The sequence below is a fragment of the Paramormyrops kingsleyae genome, chromosome 3, assembly GCF_048594095.1.
Source record: "Paramormyrops kingsleyae isolate MSU_618 chromosome 3, PKINGS_0.4, whole genome shotgun sequence".
Classification (NCBI taxonomy): domain Eukaryota; kingdom Metazoa; phylum Chordata; class Actinopteri; order Osteoglossiformes; family Mormyridae; genus Paramormyrops; species Paramormyrops kingsleyae.
In genome coordinates, this window is record NC_132799.1 from 1,262,435 (window position 1) to 1,281,733 (window position 19,299).

At 51.0% G+C, this 19,299-nt stretch overlaps 1 protein-coding gene across 8 annotated transcripts in view; it reads right to left on the reverse strand.

Moving 5' to 3' along the window:
- The window catches only part of dst (dystonin), a 134,870-nt gene that overhangs the window by 93,270 nt on the left and 22,301 nt on the right, over nt 1-19,299 (reverse strand). For 4 of the 8 annotated variants that reach the window (XM_072709348.1, XM_072709346.1, XM_072709340.1 and 1 more), the window contains exons 5-8: nt 9,294-9,355; nt 4,904-4,993; nt 1,966-2,043; nt 389-481 (exon numbers count right to left, since the gene is read on the reverse strand). In XM_072709348.1, coding sequence (XP_072565449.1) covers nt 389-481; nt 1,966-2,043; nt 4,904-4,993; nt 9,294-9,355 — 323 coding nt within the window. Of the gene's footprint in view, nt 1-388; nt 482-1,965; nt 2,044-3,627; nt 3,727-4,903; nt 4,994-9,293; nt 9,356-19,299 lie in introns of all 8 variants that reach the window. The other 4 variants (XM_023795236.2, XM_072709341.1, XM_072709342.1 and 1 more) reach the window with 2 other exon arrangements.

Genomic DNA, 19,299 nt, shown 5'->3' on the forward strand with positions numbered 1-19,299 from the left:
GGAAAACATTTACCTTTTAGTGCTATAAGAACGACAAACTGTCTTTTTTTGACACATACTGTTTATTAATCTCTTAATTGTGTTTCCTTACAAACCAGCCCTTCTGATTGAGCAGACAAGAATAACCCTACAACAGACCCATGCCACTTTCCACGTCTCAGCAACAAATTTCCAAACATCTGCCACATTGTCCATAATAAATAATACGTTTAGACTGACCTCTTGTGGCCACAGTTTGAATTACAATTTTAAAACCACTAAGAATGACTTGCAAAAAGTAAAGTAATAATATGAAGACAACAATAGCTTATGACAGGGCAAATGCTGGAAAAGTTCAGCGCGCATCATCATTAGCATCCATTGGCAGAACACATTAAGAGGGCATTACCTGGAAGTGCAGAATTATGGTCCAAATCAATCCCAGGGTCAGCTTCGGGTTCCCGTCGGTGATGTCATCGTTTCTGATGTTGACAAGCTTCACCTAATTATTGCAGGAAAGAAAAAGAAACATACGTACTTGATATTGTGCTCGTTAAAGAGATACCAGATGCAAGGTTTAATCTATCCAGGATTCCCCATTTGTATTGGTGGCATATCTGATTTTTCGCTTAAAGCATCAATCTCAGCATCAATGGATTTTACTATCAGATTTCAGACTCAAAGCAATTTGTCCTCAAGGAAGAGTCTAACACTGCATGCACATTTTCATAATGTTAATGTTTAATAAACCCTTTAATCAAATGTCTGATTCACTAAAGCACCACTAGGGGACAGCAGATCACCATTTAAACAAAAATCAAATATTGCAGAAGAAAAACAAACCTTTTCCCTATGTTATTCATAGTCACCTAGTAAAAATGTATTAAAACTGAAATTCCCATTAATTTTAAACTGCATTAAATTGAATCAAACGAAAGGGATAACAATGTTACCCTAAAAACGGGTAGTTCTGAAACGTAGATTTGACAGTTAATTATAAAAATCAAACATTAAACTAATAATGATTGTTGTCTGTTTTAAGAGTTATTGGGAGAATAAACAGCGTTTGGCTGGTTAATGACTGACATCACTGATTGGCTCTGGATCCTGAACCAGTGCTACTCAGAAGCAGACTGGTGTCTTAATGGTCTGTTTATGTCTGTTTATTTTATCTAAAGCGATAAAGCGATCCTGCTTTCTCTCTTTAGACTCAGCCAAGTGGGGGTTAAGGTCTTAAGCCCAAGAGTGGGATTCGAACCCGTGCAGACACACAGCCGCCCGCCATCTACACACGCATTTGTGTGGGTTCACGGAGTCGTCACACAGGCTTGGCAAGGACAGCTGCCATCACACTGAGTCCTCCATGTGATCAGTATCGCGTTCATGTCCCTTTTGCTCCTATGTGCCGACGGTTCCACCTGCGGCCGGCAGGCTCTCCGATCTCTGCTGCACCCCGTCGGGCACTTTTGGGGGATGACAGCAGGCAGGGCCCGCCTGGCATAAACAGGACCTTTATGTCCTGAACCATGAGTCGTTTGTGCAGGGCACGGGCCGCTCCCGGTGACATCATTCCTCACAGCTGAGTAAGCTCTGCTCTCACCCACAGCTCAGGAATGAATACATGCAGCCCATCTAGAGGCTGTCTCCACGGTAACCAGCCAGCAGACGCACCCATAACAGCCCAATGGCCTGGGGCTGAGGCACCACACCACAGATGGGTGAGGCTTACCATGCTCCAACAGTCTCTGATTGGATACATCCAACGACAACCAAGAATGTAACCAATGAGATTCGGGTTAAAGCAGTCAGTACATGATAGCACATGGTCAACTCCCACTCCAGGTTTAACTATCCATAAAAGCTCCTTTTTTTCTTCATAGCAGCTAGTTCTGTTGACAAGATGGTGACAGGTGACAGCAGAGCGTCTCTGGAACTTTCAAGATGTCCCTCCCACAGAACTGCAGGCCCCCAGCCATGCTGCCTTACCTGCCGCCGTTTTAGGTAGTCCAGCGCTATCTGGACGTTCTGCAGCCGGTGGAACCTCATCCGGCCTTTTTCACGGGGCTGCAGTGAAAACGGGGAGACAGGGGGTGGGGGGCCAGTCAGAGAGGGTTCCAGAGGGACCAGCGCACCAGTCACAGCTCCCACCAAATCCCGTGCCCCTTTGCAAACGGCCCGTGACTCACCGCACCTCGCTTAGTGGGGGACAGAGGACACGCCTCCAGGCTCTTACCCACAGCCCTGGGGGGCGTGACATCCCGGGAGGCAAGCAGTGTAGGGGCTCTGCCAGTAGGGGGCATCGCTAATGAAAAACAGAGCCTCCCTCCAGAGTAGAAGCTAACCCTAACCCTAACCCTAACCCTAATCCTAACCCTAACCCTAACCCTAACCCTAACCCTAATCCTAACCCTAACCCTAATCCTAACCCTAACCCTAACCCACACACTGCTGGGCATCCTGACTGCATCTCTAACATGGAAAGAGAAGGTCTAACGTGTATTCATGTATGTGTGTGTTGGGGGGGGGGGCGGGGGGGGGGAAGGGCATGATGGTGACTGTGACTAGTATGACGCTGTGCTTCTATTAAAAAAGTATGTCAAAGATATTCCTTTAATTCTGCTCACCTTTCGGCCGATTAAACCCATTGAACCCATTAAAAAAAATACATAACCTACTTTTATAAATGAAAGACCATCAAGACCATTTAATTTACACAGATAAGCTAAAAAAAATGCCAGTGAGCGGGATTCAGTGAATTCAATGCTGCATTAACATGATAAATAATTTACCATTTTACAAACCCCGGTTAAACACCTAGAATATTCTAGAACCCACATAGACAGGATAAAATGATGTTTTCTTGAACCAAATGATTTCTGACAGAAGCAAGGAGCTTTGTGGATGGAGAATGAAGGCCACAGCATGAGATAATGAGATGGAATAACGCAGCACAACAGCGCCCCCGAGAGGAGGGACACCGTAGACCCACTGAAGGCACCCATCTGGATATTTCCCTTCTCAGAGGAGCTGGGGCACCTCAGGGGTGCCAAATGCAGCAGTGAAACAGCACCCCTGAAGGCACATCCACGTGACATGCCCTCATCGGCGCCCCCTTGTGCCGGGACATGGATGTGCTCTCGCTCCGTGTTGAAGGGAAGCCGATGTGAGTATGGAGATGGACGGGCCAGGGTGGGGTGGTGCCATTGTGAGCAGAGCTACCGGCACCAGAACCAAGGACCCAGGCTCCACCTCCAGTGGCAAGCAGAGCTCTCTGTGATGAATGGTCTGATACAGAGGGTTTGGTATGGCAATGATCCACAGCGACCGCGGTGCTTCAGCGGTGCTTACAAGGAGTGGGGTGTTCGAACCTGGGTCCCAGTCCTGGGCTCAGCAGTCGGCTAAAACAAAGCGTGAGCTGAGAGCAGTGCCTCTCCCCTGAGCAGCAACTACGGGTCGAACGTGAAGGAAAGTCGCTACCTGCAGAAGAAGCCGACCTTGCCAGAGCACAGCCCTGCGTGTCACCACACTGTCCGCTAGAACCGTCTACGAACGAGCCAAGGGGGTCTCCACTCTCGTTAATGACCAGGGCACACGCTGCATTAGTGCTACCACAAGGGGGCAGGAGAGGGTGGGGGCTTCCACACCTACCCCCTTGTCATCATCCTGTGCATCTCCATGCTGCTGAGGGGCGCATGCTTCGGGCGCACTCACCAACCGCAAGGTCTTCAGAAAATCACGCTCCCTTGGCTTACCCGTGTTAAGGAAGGCGGGGGGACGAACACAGGGTGGGGGGACATAAAGACAGGACACATGAAAAGGAAAGGATGAAAAGACAATAAGGGGGAATAAGAAGAAGATGAAAGAAGGAAAGGGTAAAAACAGGATATGAGCAAGAGGAATACCAGGCAGCCATTCTGGGAGTCGTCCCAGCGTGGTGATCACCTCCACTCCACTAGGGGCAGCATACAAATAACATTACAGCCAAATCATGCTAATCAAAGTGACGCAATGTGTTTCACACTAGATCTGGAAAATGGAGGTACTGTTCAGTAGCCGTGTGTTATCGTGCTGGACATTGTCAACCGTTCACTGCAGAACTATTCCAATTCATGTAACTCCCGACAACAGAGGGTCATTTCGTTATAATTTAGAGCACAACGTGTGCTCTGTAACTGTCACAGTTACATCGGACGGTAGCAGAGCGAGAAAAGCTCGTTATTACATCATTCCCCCCTCTGTCCAGCTCTAACGGTGACATGTTTACGAAATGCCAATGCCGTCTGCCGTCAGGAGTTATCTTCTGACACAAAACACCTGGAGGCCCTCAGGAATTAAATACAAATTTGCCCCAGTGCTCAGACACCAGTTCACAGGGAGCTCAATGGTGTCACCTAGTGGTGTTACATGGGATATTAGTAATCCATGGGCACAAGCCTGCAGTTCAGCAGCTGTTACGGATATCGAATGGACGCTTTTGTGAGCATTACTGCATTACTGTATCATTGAATCAATATTTTTGTGCCACTAGAACAAACTGAAAACAGATCTCAACATTTTTCATTTTTACCATGTATTTTTTATATAATCATTTGCTTGACTGGTGGCATTAACTGGGACTTGCATGCTAACTCTGCAACCACTGATGCAGCACTGTCACACCCATCCTCAGATGGTACGACAGCCATACATTTCCTGCAGTACAAGTCCCGGCCACCAGCCTGGTGCCACACAGCTGCCGTAGCAGCTTGCGCGCCTTCGTGTCGCATGACCAGCAACGCAGAGACGCTCAGATCACGAAGCGGGTTGTATTCAAGGAAGCGTCCCATACAACCATGTAAGCAGGTGGAAAGGAACACTGCACCCGTTTCCGTGAGAGGGTGGGGGTACTGGTGGGGCGGGGGTTTTCACAAAAAGGCTTCCTCACCAGTGATTCTCCAGACAAGACCTCCAGCAGCGAGATCAGGTTGTGTCCATCTCTGAGGTCCTCATACAGGTCGTTTACGTGCTTTCGTACCTGGGTCAGGAAAAGAGGGAAATGCTTATTAGTCAGAATTATGTGTGTACGTGATTTTGATATCCGGCCCCGAGCTTCACGCAAGAACAGATGGATCTCCATGACCTTCCCGGATAAGTGGCTACTGGAAATGGATGGATGGATGGATGGACTGATGGATTACGGTACGCGGAGGGGCACCATGCAGCCAGGAATGAACACAACACAAATACAACAGACTACGGTATGCGGAGGGGCACCATGCGGCCGGGCATGAACACAACACAAATACAACAGACTACGGTATGCGGATGGGCACCATGCGGCCGGGCATGAACACAACACAAATACGACAGATTACGGTACGCGGAGGGGCACCATGCGGCCGGGCATGAACACAACACAAATACGACAGACTACGGTACGCGGATGGGCACCATGCGGCCGGGCATGAACACAACACAAATACGACAGACTACGGTACGCGGATGGGCACCATGCGGCCGGGCATGAACACAACACAAATACTACAGACTACGGTACGCGGAGGGGCACCATGCGGCCGGGCATGAACACAACACAAATACGACAGACTACGGTACGCGGAGGGGCACCATGCGGCCGGCCATGAACACAACACAAATACGACAGACTACGGTACGCGGAGGGGCACCATGCGGCCGGGCATGAACACAACACAAATACGACAGACTACGGTACGCGGAGGGGCACCATGCGGCCGGGCATGAACACAACACAAATACGACAGACTACGGTACGCGGAGGGGCACCATGCGGCCGGGCATGAACACAACACAAATACGACAGACTACGGTACGCGGATGGGCACCATGCGGCCGGGCATGAACACAACACAAATACGACAGACTACGGTACGCGGAGGGGCACCATGCGGCCGGGCATGAACACAACACAAATACGACAGACTACGGTACGCGGAGGGGCACCATGCGGCCGGGCATGAACACAACACAAATACTACAGACTACGGTATACGGAGGGGCACCATGCGGCCGGGCATGAACACAACACAAATACGACAGACTACGGTATGCGGAGGGGCACCATGCACCATGCGGCCGGGCATGAACACAACACAAATACGACAGACTACGGTACGCGGAGGGGCACCATGCGGCCGGGCATGAACACAACACAAATACAGCAGACTACGGTACGCGGAGGGGCACCATGCGGCCGGGCATGAACACAACACAAATACAACAGATTACGGTACGCGGAGGGGCACCATGCGGCCGGGCATGAACACAACACCAATACAACAGACTACGATACGCGGAGGGGCACCATGCGGCCGGGTGTGATATTTAGAAGACTTTGACCTGTGCAATGTGTGGATTTACTAAAAGTTCAAAACCGGTTCAACTGATTCATCGAGAAAAAGAATGATTCATTCATGAATCGGACATCACTGTTGTTCTCTCAGATTACTGTTTTTGCATACAAACTTAGCGTTTCTCGCCAAAACCATATCCTGTTGGTTGCTCGCATAGTGCTTTTCTCTCTGTCTGAAATTCAACATATACATATGTGAATCCGAGTTGTATTGGACTTTGTTACTAATATATTAATCGTGTTACAACAGATTTGCAGTGTGATGTCACATGTTGTAGCAGGACTGACTGTACATATTTCCAGGGTCAGAAAGTGCCTGAGGCAACTCGGGGGGGGGGGGGGGGGGGGGGTTAAGGTCCTCGCTCGTGGGCCCAACAGTGACTCCGCCGACCCTGAGATGTGAACCAACGACCTTCTGATTACAGTGCCCTGATCTGCCGAGCCACACTCCCGTTTTTAGCCTCGGTTTTCCTGCACCTGTTTACCACGCGGCAGGTTTGCCTCACATGACGTCGCTCTCCGGCCTTCCCGGCTCTGCAGCGAAACACCCTCCCTGTCTGTATTCTGGATGACTGCGGCCCTTCCCGTGCTCTGCCCTGCGCTTATACAGAATCTCTCCACTGTGAAGTCACCTCCCCAGTGACGCTCCTTCACGGCTCTATTCTAAGTACTCTGCCCATCTTGGAAAACCTGAAGCGCTACATTGCACACACTGATTGAATAAACGTACACATTTATTAAGTGCGTCAACACTCAGTCAGTAAGTACAACTGAGAAAGTACGCTCAAACACAATACTGTACGCCTATTAGTTATGATCTTCTGACTCTAATTGCTAGCAATTTACTTTGTTTTTGAGACATCTGGGCAGTGGGACCCCAGAAATAACAAACCCGCCCTTCTCTTCAGGGGAGCCGTACCCCATTCACTGGGCCACAAGAATGGAGCTTGCTGCTGTCACGGTGACCAGCCTTCCCAAGCCCCCCCACCACGATCAACTACCCGATATGGATGCGGATACGAGATCCGGATGAGCCTGCTTCGAGCGGGCCAGGCCCGGGTCACTCGGCAGAGTATAGGCACGGCACCGAGACTAACAGGCCTGTGGACATATTCACTATCCCTGAGGAGTTCACGTGAGGGAAAGGGGGGATGAAGGAGGACATCCAGGAAAGGTTTACTGCAGCTAGAACCTGTACAGCACCCAAGTGGTGTTTTAAAACTGCCAAATGGATGGAATCGGCATCTAACAGACAGATGAAACGTGACAGGCGTTCCATCCACTAGGGATGGAAATTCCAGCATCCTGATGATGGTATTTTCCAGATCCCAAGTCCTCCAGTGCTCACCCCGGAAGTTAAATACCTGTCACGTGCTTTTTATATTGGCATAGATGGCCATGATTAGATTAGATTAGATTAGATTGGATTAGATTAGACTTTATTAATCCCACAATGGGGAAATTCTCTGAGAAAACAGCAGCAATAATGAAAAAAGACAGTACAAAAAAAGGACAGGATCCATAGGATCAGCAAAAAAATAACAATACAGATAATAAAAACAATAGAAAACAATTTCTAAAACTGTAAAAATATATAAGTAAAAATGTAAGAAAAAAAGAAACATATACACAATGCTAGGTATATGGATAACAGCTGCTGAAATATATATATATATATATATATATACATTCATACATATATATACACACACACACACACATATACATACATACATATATACACACACACACACACATATGTACATATACAGGGATTATATATATACTGATTATGTGGTCACTGCAGTGATGTGTTGTAAAGTCTAATAGCTGTGGGGAGGAATGATCGACGGAAGCGCTCCTTCTTGCACTGAGGGTGTAACAGTCTTGTGCTGAAGGAGCTGCTCAGAGCCTCCACAGTGTGGTGCAGGGGGTGGGAGGGGTTATCCATAATGGATGACAGTTTTAGTATCATCCTTCTGTTCGCCACCTCCTCGATGGTGCCCAGTGTGCAGCCCAGGACAGAGCCAGCTTTCTTAACAAGCTTGTTAAGTTTTTTCCTGTCTCTGTCCGAGCTGCTCCCTGCCCAGCACACAACAGCGTAGAGAACTACTGAGGCCACTACCGTGTCATAAAAAGTCCGTAGGAGTTCTCTGCACACCCTGAAGGACCTCAGTCTCCTCAACAGGTGGAGGCGACTTTGGACCGTCCTATACAGGGCAACTGTGTTTGTTGACCAGTCCAATTTATTATTGAGATGAACACACCAGGCCAAACACGTTCCAGAACATTCCGGCAAGCAGGGGAGTGCCTACTGAGGCTGAGGTCCTGCTTAGACAAGACAGGAGAAAGATCCGCCTGGATTTGGACAGCAGATGGGGCTAGGAAGACAGGAAGGATCTGCACTGCAGCCCATATCAGGAGGCAATGCTTCCAGTCCAGAGGCAGACTTCACCTCACCAGTGGACGAGGGCAGTACCGCGACATTCACACAAGTCAACAAGTAAGGACCCAATCAGCTTTGACCTAAAATGCTTTGGCAAGGTTTAGCAGCCAATGAACATGTCAGTGGGCTTGAACTTGCAACCCATCAGCAACTCGCAGCTCCATCGCAAAATCACTCTGCCTAGAGGACCATCAATGTGTCACCAAAGCACGTTCTACAGCAGGGAGACGGGATCAGCTTCTGTTCCTACGATGCCCCTCGCCTAAGATACGTATGCTAATGTTCCATAACAGTAGAACTACAATCCCCGTGTACACCAGTCAGGCATGACAGTCGAGCACCAGATTTAGGATTGAAATTTATCATTGACAGGTCATTAGGATAAAGCAGCTCAAACATCGAGAAATGATATCAACACCAAAACATGAAACTCCGTGGCTGAAAAATGCAGGAAGTGACTTTGGACACATGGGACACACAGCAGGAAGAGATACTCGCCTTTAAGAGATGTTGGTTTATCCATTTTGTGAATGTCTTTTTCTGCACGCGGTCTCTTTCATCTGAAAGGGCAAAAAAAAGTTCAAGTGAGTTTTGAGAAGACCTGCAAACTGGATGCACACAGACTGCTGCCAACCGCACGGAGTCTGCATCTTTCTCACATATGGTCTGGACCCCCCATCCAGCCCACTTATGGTCAGACTGCCTGTATCACACTCCAGCTTTTAATAAACACGCTGCAGGTCATACATGCCCAGTCAGGAGACCCATCGCAGAGGCCAGAACAGCTCCTGCCAACATCCCGCGAGCACCAGAGAACATTCCCGCTCCAGCCATGACGTCACTCCTGCTCCAGCCATGACATCACTCCTGCTCCAGCCATGATGCCACTCCAGCCATGACGTCACTCCCAGTCCACTCATGACGTCACTCCCGCTCCAGCCATGACGTCACTCCCAATCCACTCATGATGTCACTCCCGCTCCAGCCATGACGTCACTCCAGCCATGACGTCACTCTCAATCCACTCATGACGTCACTCCCAATCCAGCCATGACGTCACTCCCGCTCCAGCCATGACGTCACTCAAGCCATGACGTCACTCCCAATCCAGTCATGACGTCACTCCCGCCATGACATCAATATTTTTATATTTTAGCACATAGGCTATGTTAGCCTTTAGCATGCCATGTGCACTAATCAGACAAGCCAATCAGGAGCTGTAATCCCCATGGCAGTGAATGCTTACATGCACACAGGCTAGGCAGCATTCATACATACTGGAGGCCAGCAGAACAGCTTTACTGATGAGGGCAGATGAAAGGAAGCATGGATGTACTGTGACCTTCCTCTGCGCTCTTTCATTGGGCTCCGTGAAAAGGCATCAAGAACTGGAATCTCTCGGCACTATGAACACAAAAATAATTCTGCAGCTCTGGGTCGAGGTGCATCATTCCCCATCATGTTGGCTATTTTTTGATGTATGATGTCTTCCAGAAGTTTCCTCCCGCTTCCATGAGGTTTTTCTTCCATTACTCATTTCCTACTCCCCATTATACACATCGTCAACCACTTCAGTTTTTTGTTTTTCGCCTGGTATCCATGACGACATACATGCTGGCCAACTTCTCTCTGTCAAGGCCAAAGCCTGAATCTCACTGGGACAAACTGTGAAACAGACGCGAGCCGAGACTGACCCGCTTCTCAAGCATGGCCTAGAACACTGGCTACTTCCTGACGAGTGTTGACTTTGTGCCGGTTTAAGCAAACACACACTTTTCTGCCGGCATCTAGAGAAGATTATCAGCGTTAAAGTAACAAAAGGGAGCCGCACTGTTCTCATCGATCACCACGTGGATAAGAGCCCACACTAACCCCCCCCCATGTCCGTCTTTTTTTCACTTCCATCCACAACAACCGAGCATGCAAGACAGAAGCACAGGCAGGGTGACAGAAGTCACATGACCTCCCAGGTTACCCATGCACTGCGCCTGCCCCGTGGCTGTCAACAAACAGCTCGGGCAAAAACAGAGTGAAGAAATCGACAAAACAACGGAGACTGAGGGAGCGAGGGAGGGAGAGAGAGAGAGGGGAGGAGAATCTACTGACCCATGCAGCACATGCAGTCCACCAGCTGAGTGCGGGGCCTCTGTGTGGCCCCCAGGAGCCACATGTTCCCTCCTCAGTGCTCCGGAGGGAGTGCATGGCCGGCCGAGGCCACGGCCCAGGGTTCCAGGCTCCCACAGCCTTGGCTCCTCCTGCCGCCGCCCCAGCCTGCCCGCCTGCAGGGCGGCACTCTCTCTCTCTCTCTCTCTCACTCGCTCGCTCGCTTACTCCCCAGACAGGCTTTCTGTCGACGCCTCTCCCACAAACGGTGTGCTGGCTCTCTCAGAGCATGGCAGGGCAGACGGGGGGGCACCCAGCCTGTACATGCTCCTGGGGCTCCCCGCTACAGCCTGCCCCGAGTGCAGGCGTGACAGACTCAAGCCCTCGGGAAGGTGACATGGCCTGCATGTTCCTACAGGCAGCCCCTGAAGTGTCAGCACTTCCTGCTAATCAGTACCTGATTCAGTCAGCAGGCAGCGGCTAAGACACCTTGCTGATGTCACTTAGGGCTGGTCGATGTTTACACAGAAAAGGCTTTTACTCACACATTACTCACAAAAGCTGCTCTCCAAAAAGGCTTCACGCTGTCACTCCTTCAGAATTGACATGAACCTAAAACTGACTGAGCTGTTGCTTAACATCCTGGCGAAAACCACAGTGATACTGCCTGGCATATTACCATCATTACTGCAGCTACTGATCATTCTTTGCTCATGTCTAGACACCTCAATTATCAGACACACTGCTAAGCTCGACTGTCATGTTTTCTTTTCTCCTCCTAATTCGGTGGTTTTGAAATATCTGGCCCACAAAACGTGGACCCAAAATGGCGTGGCCCGGCTCAGCTCAGCGGGACCTGTCGCCTGTAAAACTGAGCCCCGACAGCCTCACCCCCCATCAGTGAGGAAACCCCACTCACACTTCAGTCTCCCCCCAAACATATGCTATCAGACCCCTTTAAAAAGGAAAAATAAAGTAAAAGCTTGGAGGTGGTGCTGGTAATGTCCATGGAAATCTGAGAGCATTTCATACATTATTTACGGTACCAGAAGTAAAAAAACGGCACTTATTGCAACAACACTTACAGGGGTTTCATTGTCCACACAGAGTGCGCATTAACCCCCCCCCCCCCCCTTTAAGCCTTAACAGTTCCTACAGTGAGGAATACCTCACATAATGCTGCATAAAGCACCCTGACACTTCATGCAAATGGCCAACAGGTGGCAGTGTAGCACTTACAATTCCGCTCACCTCAGTATATCAAGTCAGTTCAGAGGCTTATAACCCCAGGTCAGATTGACAAGGGGTCTGTGCAGCCCGGATCTGAGCGCATCGCTTCAAGCCGGCCCTGGCCATTCCCAGCAGCGGCGCCGCAAGTGGGTTTCTCTACACGACAGCAGCACCGCCCCAACACAAGCGAATCACTCTGCACAGGGGGGGCAGTGGCTCACGCCATCACTCTCTCGGCGACGGTCTTGTGGGAGCTTGCAAGCTTGTGTCAGCCGTGCAGAGGACGCCACCCCCGACCTACTGAGGAGCTGAAATGGCACCACCACGCTCGTCAATGAAAGTCACTGGTGTGCATCCGAAACGCCACATTCTGCCCGCAGACACGCTACAGCTGCAACCAGCGCGCAGATCGGATCTTTACATGGACCGCCTAATCCCTGGCGTCTGATAGTCAATGGCCGTGATTGCTATTTTGGGGGGGGGGGAGACGGATGACTATACCTCACTGAGACCTTTGAAGCAGAAACGACGCCCAGATCAGCTGGTCGGCCATGACGCCTTTTCAGGACCATCTACTGCCGTCAATTAGCCGCACTGAATTTCTAACGAAAAGCCACGTAGGCGGTGTGACTCTAAGCTCTCCCGCCGCATGGACACAGGCACGCCGAGGCCTGTGAGGACAGAACCAGCGGGCTCCCCTCCGGCTGGGGGGGGGGGGGGGGGGCTCACCGTGTCCTTCATTCATCTGCATGTGAAAGATGAAAAGGGGGGGAATGGTGCCCCCTGGAGGAGGGTCCTTCCTCCCCATGCTTCTCACGAACGTAAGCTGCCTTTCACATGCAAATCAGGGCAGCAAGACACCAGCGCGATTAAATCAGGTTAAAGGTCAAATCCCAGCCATTAAAAGGTGTAAACAGTGACTGGTAACCACATCATGTTCACTTATCAGAGGGAATGTTGCACACGCTGATTACAGTCCATAAGGCCGCTCAGCTATTCGATGGCATCTGCTTGGCTGTGAAGTGAGACGGCAAAACAGAAGCTTGTCTGGATCCAGTCTGGCTGCCAACAAACAATGTTAGAGATCAAGAAAAATATCAGCGAGGTCAGATGTGGGTCTGAAATACAGAACTGAAATGCAGATGTAAACGTGTCCCCCCCCCCCCCCCCGGTATTCATGAGCAGCCCCCACTCGCACCTCAAAAGGCTTCTTTTGGGATTCCTGCATAATGTGTCTGTTGTGACCCCCCGACTGGTTAAACGGAAAAGAAGACAGATGAATGGACTGAGCAGAGATGGCGAGGGGACTGACACCCCCTTCCCGGCCGCTTCATTCATCGATTTGGCTCTAACTCACCTCATTCTGAAAACCATGTGCTGAGTGCAGAACCACTGAGAGGCCAACAGAGCCCACATGAAGGCGGACGTCAGAGACCTGTCCTCCCCCTGTCCTCAGCAGCAGACACACACTGCTTCATCTCACACTTGTGGGGACTTGTGGGTCTTTAAATCACCTGGTGCACAGACCACCGCACCGTCCGGAGGCACGCTGTACCATGAGACGGCACGTTCCGGAGGCACGCTGTACCATGAGACGGCACGTTCCGGAGGCACGCTGTACCATGAGACGGCACGTTCCGGAGGCACGCTGTACCATGAGACGGCACGTTCCGGAACCAACAATCTTCGGGTTATGAGCGAGCTTTATAAGACCAGGGAAACAGTTACTTCCTTCACATGCATTTTCTTCCTTAAGGCAAGTGATAATTGTTTTAAGAAGATGGATAATTATGACACGTTGCTGAGGGAGAGTGGATTTTAATCCTGAGTGCTTATCAAGCTGCTGGCACAGTAAAGCAGATCAATAAAATTCCCAGTAAGCTGCTGAGACAGACAGAAGATGGACTCTGAGATACGTCACGTCAGGCTTCACCTGACTATGTGTCACGTGATTTTTTAAATTCCTTAGAAAGAAAGAGAAAATAAAAGTGCAAGAAATGTAGCAGCATGTCTTTTAATGGCTGGCTACACAAAGGAACAAGGCAGTTCTGTCCAAGGTGCCAAATGTATGCAGCACCAAATATCACCATAAATAGGAACCTGGAAGAAAACTTTTCACATGAAATGAAATGACATGAAGCATTATTCACCACTTATCTGGTGTCCCTGGGGCATTTTGGGGGGGGGGGGGGTAAGGGTCTTGCTCAAGGGTCCAAAAGTGATAGGACTGAGCAAGGGATTCGAACGTGTGACCTTCCGATTCCAAGCGCAGAGAGCAAACCTGCTGAGTCACACAGTGTCAGAAGCTTGCTGTACTTACACTGCCCTGCTACAAGGGGGTGGCTTTAAGGGTATTGGGGGGATTTTGGGGATGTCCTGGTTTTCAGATCACCAGATACCCTGGAGGAACACACCGGTGTGTTGAGCATCATGCCACCTGTTAGAGGCACGTTTGGGGGGGGTGGCTGTAATCTCTGGAATGCCTAAGACGCGTGTGAGATTGACAGCTGACCATGGGGATCAGGCTATGCCAGACAGGACAATGCTTGATTTATTCCAGAGCCTAGAGGCTGCAACTGTCCCATAAAGTCCATGTCCCTGTTCCTTTGCCATGTTGTGGGATCACGACCGGATCAGTGGGGGAGGGGAGAAGCCCAGGAGACAGTGTCACAAGGAGGCCCTGTCGGAAACTGTTATGGCGCTTTTCCACTGCATAGTACGGCACAGCACGGTTCAGTACAGCTCACCTTGGTTTGGCTCAGTTTGCATTTCGACTGCAGTTTAGTGCCGCTTTAGAGTGGGCGGGATTATTCACGTGTCGTTTTAGTTGCGCCGCCTCTATTGCCGTGACATCATCGTAAATGCGCCACAAACAAACACACAACAATGGAGCATATCGACGGAATGGTGTTCTTCATTTTCGGCATGTGGATGTTTTTAACAGCAAGACCATTTTTAGTTAAAACAAAATGGTGCGTCCGAACCTTCGCTGGCTGTGCTAAAAATCTAGCGGGTCTGTTGTGTCTCGTGTCGCAAGTTCAGTGACGCAGTAATGACGATTTTCTCCGGCCAATCAGTGACCAGTAGAGTTTACACGTCACGTTTTGGTAACGGTTCGGCGCGCTTGGAACCTCGGCTGAGGTGGTACTAAAAAAAGGACCAGGTACCAGGTACTGTTCCCAGTGGAAAACCCCCCAAAAGTGAGCTGAACTGAACCGTGTCGTGCCGTACTATGCAGTGGAAAAGCGCCATTAGCGTTACCGTTAGCCTTCCTGTTAGCGTTAGCCTGCCGACGGGCTCATGGGAACTACGAATAAAAATGGCCACAAAGGATGCTTAAGGCATTTAAGATCAGTTATGACAGTCCTGTACAGCGCAGGAGACGGGGCAACTGATGAGGAGAAACCCAAACGCAAACCAACAGGCGCTTCGGTTCTCTCTCCATGAGACCCTCTTCATGTCCTGTAGTTAAGGCTCGTTGCTCCTGTACAGAGTGTCAGGCATTATCTCTGGACAAATTCACTGTAGGGACCCCCCCCCCCACAGCCCAATCCAGGGCAAGACAGAGGGCTGACACCCCCTTTGAAGGAAGCAGGCCTCTGGCCACCTGCCGAGAGCCAGTGGGGGGAGGTTAGGAGCCCTATCCAGAGGCTTTGTAAAGTGATATTAATCCCTTACCAGCATGATGCCAAATACCGCAGGATCCTGTGTCGAATTTTGGGTCAATTTTATGGGCGTGCTGAGCGATCAGTGGATCCATCATGTCCCGGCCGCCTCGAAGCCCCACCCCCCGACCTCCGCGTGACGATGCCAGGTGTGTCCAGGAGACCGGCACAGGCAGAAAGCCGAGGGGAGGGAGGAGGGCGGAAAGGCTGCGGCCTGGAAACAGACGACTCGCATTCCTAATGCTACCGCGTGCGGCTCTGCTCTTTGTCACGGGAGCTGTGTGTCCCAGGAGTGACACACAGGAGTGGGGGGGGGGGGGGCAGCAGACCATGTTGAGGGCTCCCCCAAAGAACAGAAGCCGCAGAACGGGAGATTTCCCACGCTTCCTTACAAATCCCCCATGAGAGCAGAGTGCCCCCCCTCCCGATATCAGTATTACAGTAGGCTCATTGATGACAGCACATGAGGCATGGGTGGGGGGGATGTTTATCACACTCGGGGAGGGACTGTAAACATCACGCTCGGCACAAGAGTGACAGACGTGGGCAGGCATCTCTGCATCGATACGGCGGGTTGGTGGGATAATCACCAGGACTATTATCAGGACAAATGCAGAGGGGTCAAACCCCCAAGAGCAGCCCCATCCTCCCCATCATGCCCCCAAGAGCAGCCCCATCCTCCCCATCATGCCCCTCTCCCTAAGAGAGAACATGCACTGCTGATGGTGAGATTGGAAAAATCTTATTCCCTCAAGTACTGGAAACACATTACACAGTCACCGGCGGCTGAGGTTTTCACAACATCCAATCCTTCCGGGGGGGCTGGACTGCTGTGAAGCAGAACCAGCCAATGGCCAAAGGCAATGTTAGGGGGAGGGAAATTTCAGAGGGTCACACTATGACCTCATCTGGGTTACCATGGCGATACATCTTTCCCTCACCCTTCACCTCTAAACTCTTGCCGATGGGGCTAAAATGCTGACCTACATACAGATAAACCTCAAAAGCACACAACACCCCCTCAAAGGCACACACCCTAACCCCGCCCCCAAACACACCCACACACCCTGGCCCCACCCCCAAACACACCCACACCCCGCCCCCAAACACACCCACATTCCGCCCCAAACACACCCACACCCTGGCCCCACCCCCAAACACACCCACATTCCGCCCCAAACACACCCACACCCTAACCCCACCCCCAAACACACCCACACCCTGGCCCCACCCCCAAACACACCCACACCCCACCCCCAAACACACCCACACCCTGGCCCCACCCCCCAAACACACCCACACCCTGGCCCCACCCCCAAACACACACACACCCTGGCCCCACCCCCAAACACACACACACCCCACCCCCAAACACACCCACACCCTGGCCCCACCCCCCAAACACACCCACACTCTGACTCCGCCCCCCAAACACACCCACACTCTGACTCCGCCCCCAAACACACCCAGACCCACCCCCAGCCCAAATGCTCGCCACCATCACCTGTCCCCATGCACCTTCACCGATCAAGTGTCACTTGAGTGACTTGGGTTGCAGGGGCTGACACACGCTTTAAAAATAACACTGTTAAATAAACTTGTAAACCTCAGCAGCGGCCTGCACTGACGCCTTGATGAGCGATTAACCTGTTCGTGTCAAATATTCATCTTTACAGCAGTCATATGCTGTGGGGTTATTTAAAGGGCCGGGCGCTGCTCATAACGTCTGGCACCCCTGAGGAGTCACTGGGGTGTTTTGCGAGGTCAGCAAACACACTCATCTCTGACACCCTAACTGGGTTTATTTTGGTACCATGATTAAACCGGGGATTTAAGTTTAGCCAGCAGCCAGTAGTGGGCGCCATCTGCAGATACTCAGCAAGTCCTGCAGACAGAGCCCCCCACCTCCATAAAATGCAGCCTGTCATGTGACTGCTTAAAAATCCTGCAGGCCCTGGATCAATGTCACGGTGAAAAATATCAACACCTCAACACAGTAGCTGCGTTAGGGGAAAACACTTCCATTCTGGTGTGCAGTTACCAGGAGCCAGTCACCAGCACTAATCTCAAAACAGCTTCACGCTGCAAATTCCCCACATCACTGAAAGTTGTTCACCACAAGGCAAACGGACACCCCAGCAAACAGAAACTCCCAGTCTCCAGGCCACACACTATTTCAGACGATATCTCCCCACGGAAACTGGTTTAAACCGTGTGAGCAGCCTAAACTCTGTTAAACAGGTTTTACTTCTGATCTATTTACTTCCTCTCTACTAGAGTGATCCAAGGTTGCGGGGACTGGAACACTCAACTCTGAGTGCATTAGACCTCAAACACAGCAGGCTGGGCAGTCAGAGCCATGGACGGCGGACGTCTGTCTTCGTGACGCTCCGTCCCTCCAGCGCTGTGATTCCTGGTGGCATTCTCACTCCTCTCTGAATCCTTGCCTGGTGGAGCTCTGACCCCCCGCCAGTGTCAGCCATCTGCCAGGAGAAGACCCTCACTCATGGGGCCCTGCCGGCCTTACAGGGGTCCGTGTCGGGTTTTGGCCGACCCCTGCCTCCCCGGAGATGCCCAACCCCCTCACCCACCCACTCCCCAGGATGAACAGTGCCGCCCGTAATCGGTTTTCCAGCCGCACCCGCATCAGATTCACTGCCCCACCCGCCTAACGGCACAGCGCGGGTGGCCCACGGAGATGCAGACGCGGCAGGAACAACAGCGCTTTGTGGAGCCGGGAGGGACAGAGGCATCGGGAGAGGGGGCTGAGACACAGAGCGCAAGGGGAGCACAAAGCCGACTGCTGTCCGACCACTGCGCTCCGCGGACGTCACCCGGCCGAGGGACACTTCCCAGGCCTGTCGGGATAAAGCCTGGTGGAGACCAACAAGCCAGGATGTGGACATTAATGCTACGCGGCTATGCAGAGATGCTTAAAAAAATGGAAATGGTCAGCGATCCCACCCTTTCATCACAACATTTCTACTTTTAACTCTTATAAAGGAACTATGATGTGCTTTTGGGACAGGAAGTGACACACACACGCACATGCATGCACACGCACACAAACACACATGCACACACAGCATAGCACAGCCAGTACAGCAGAGAGAGTACAGCCAGTACAGACAGTATAGCAAATACAGCCAGTACAGACAGTAGAGCCAGTACAGCCAGTACAGTAGAGAGAGTACAGCCAGTACAGACAGTACAGCAAATACAGCCAGTACAGCCGGTATAGCCAGTACAGTAGAGAGAGTATAGCCAGTACAGACAGTATAGTAAGTACAGCCAGTACAGACAGTATGACAAATACAGCCAGTACAGCCAGTACAGCAGAGAGAGTACAGCCAGTACAGACAGTATAGCAAATACAGCCAGTACAGACAGTAGAGCCAGTATAGCCAGTACAGTAGAGAGAGTACAGCCAGTACAGACAGTATAGCAAATACAGCCAGTACAGCCAGTACAGCCGGTATAGCCAGTACAGTAGAGAGAGTATAGCC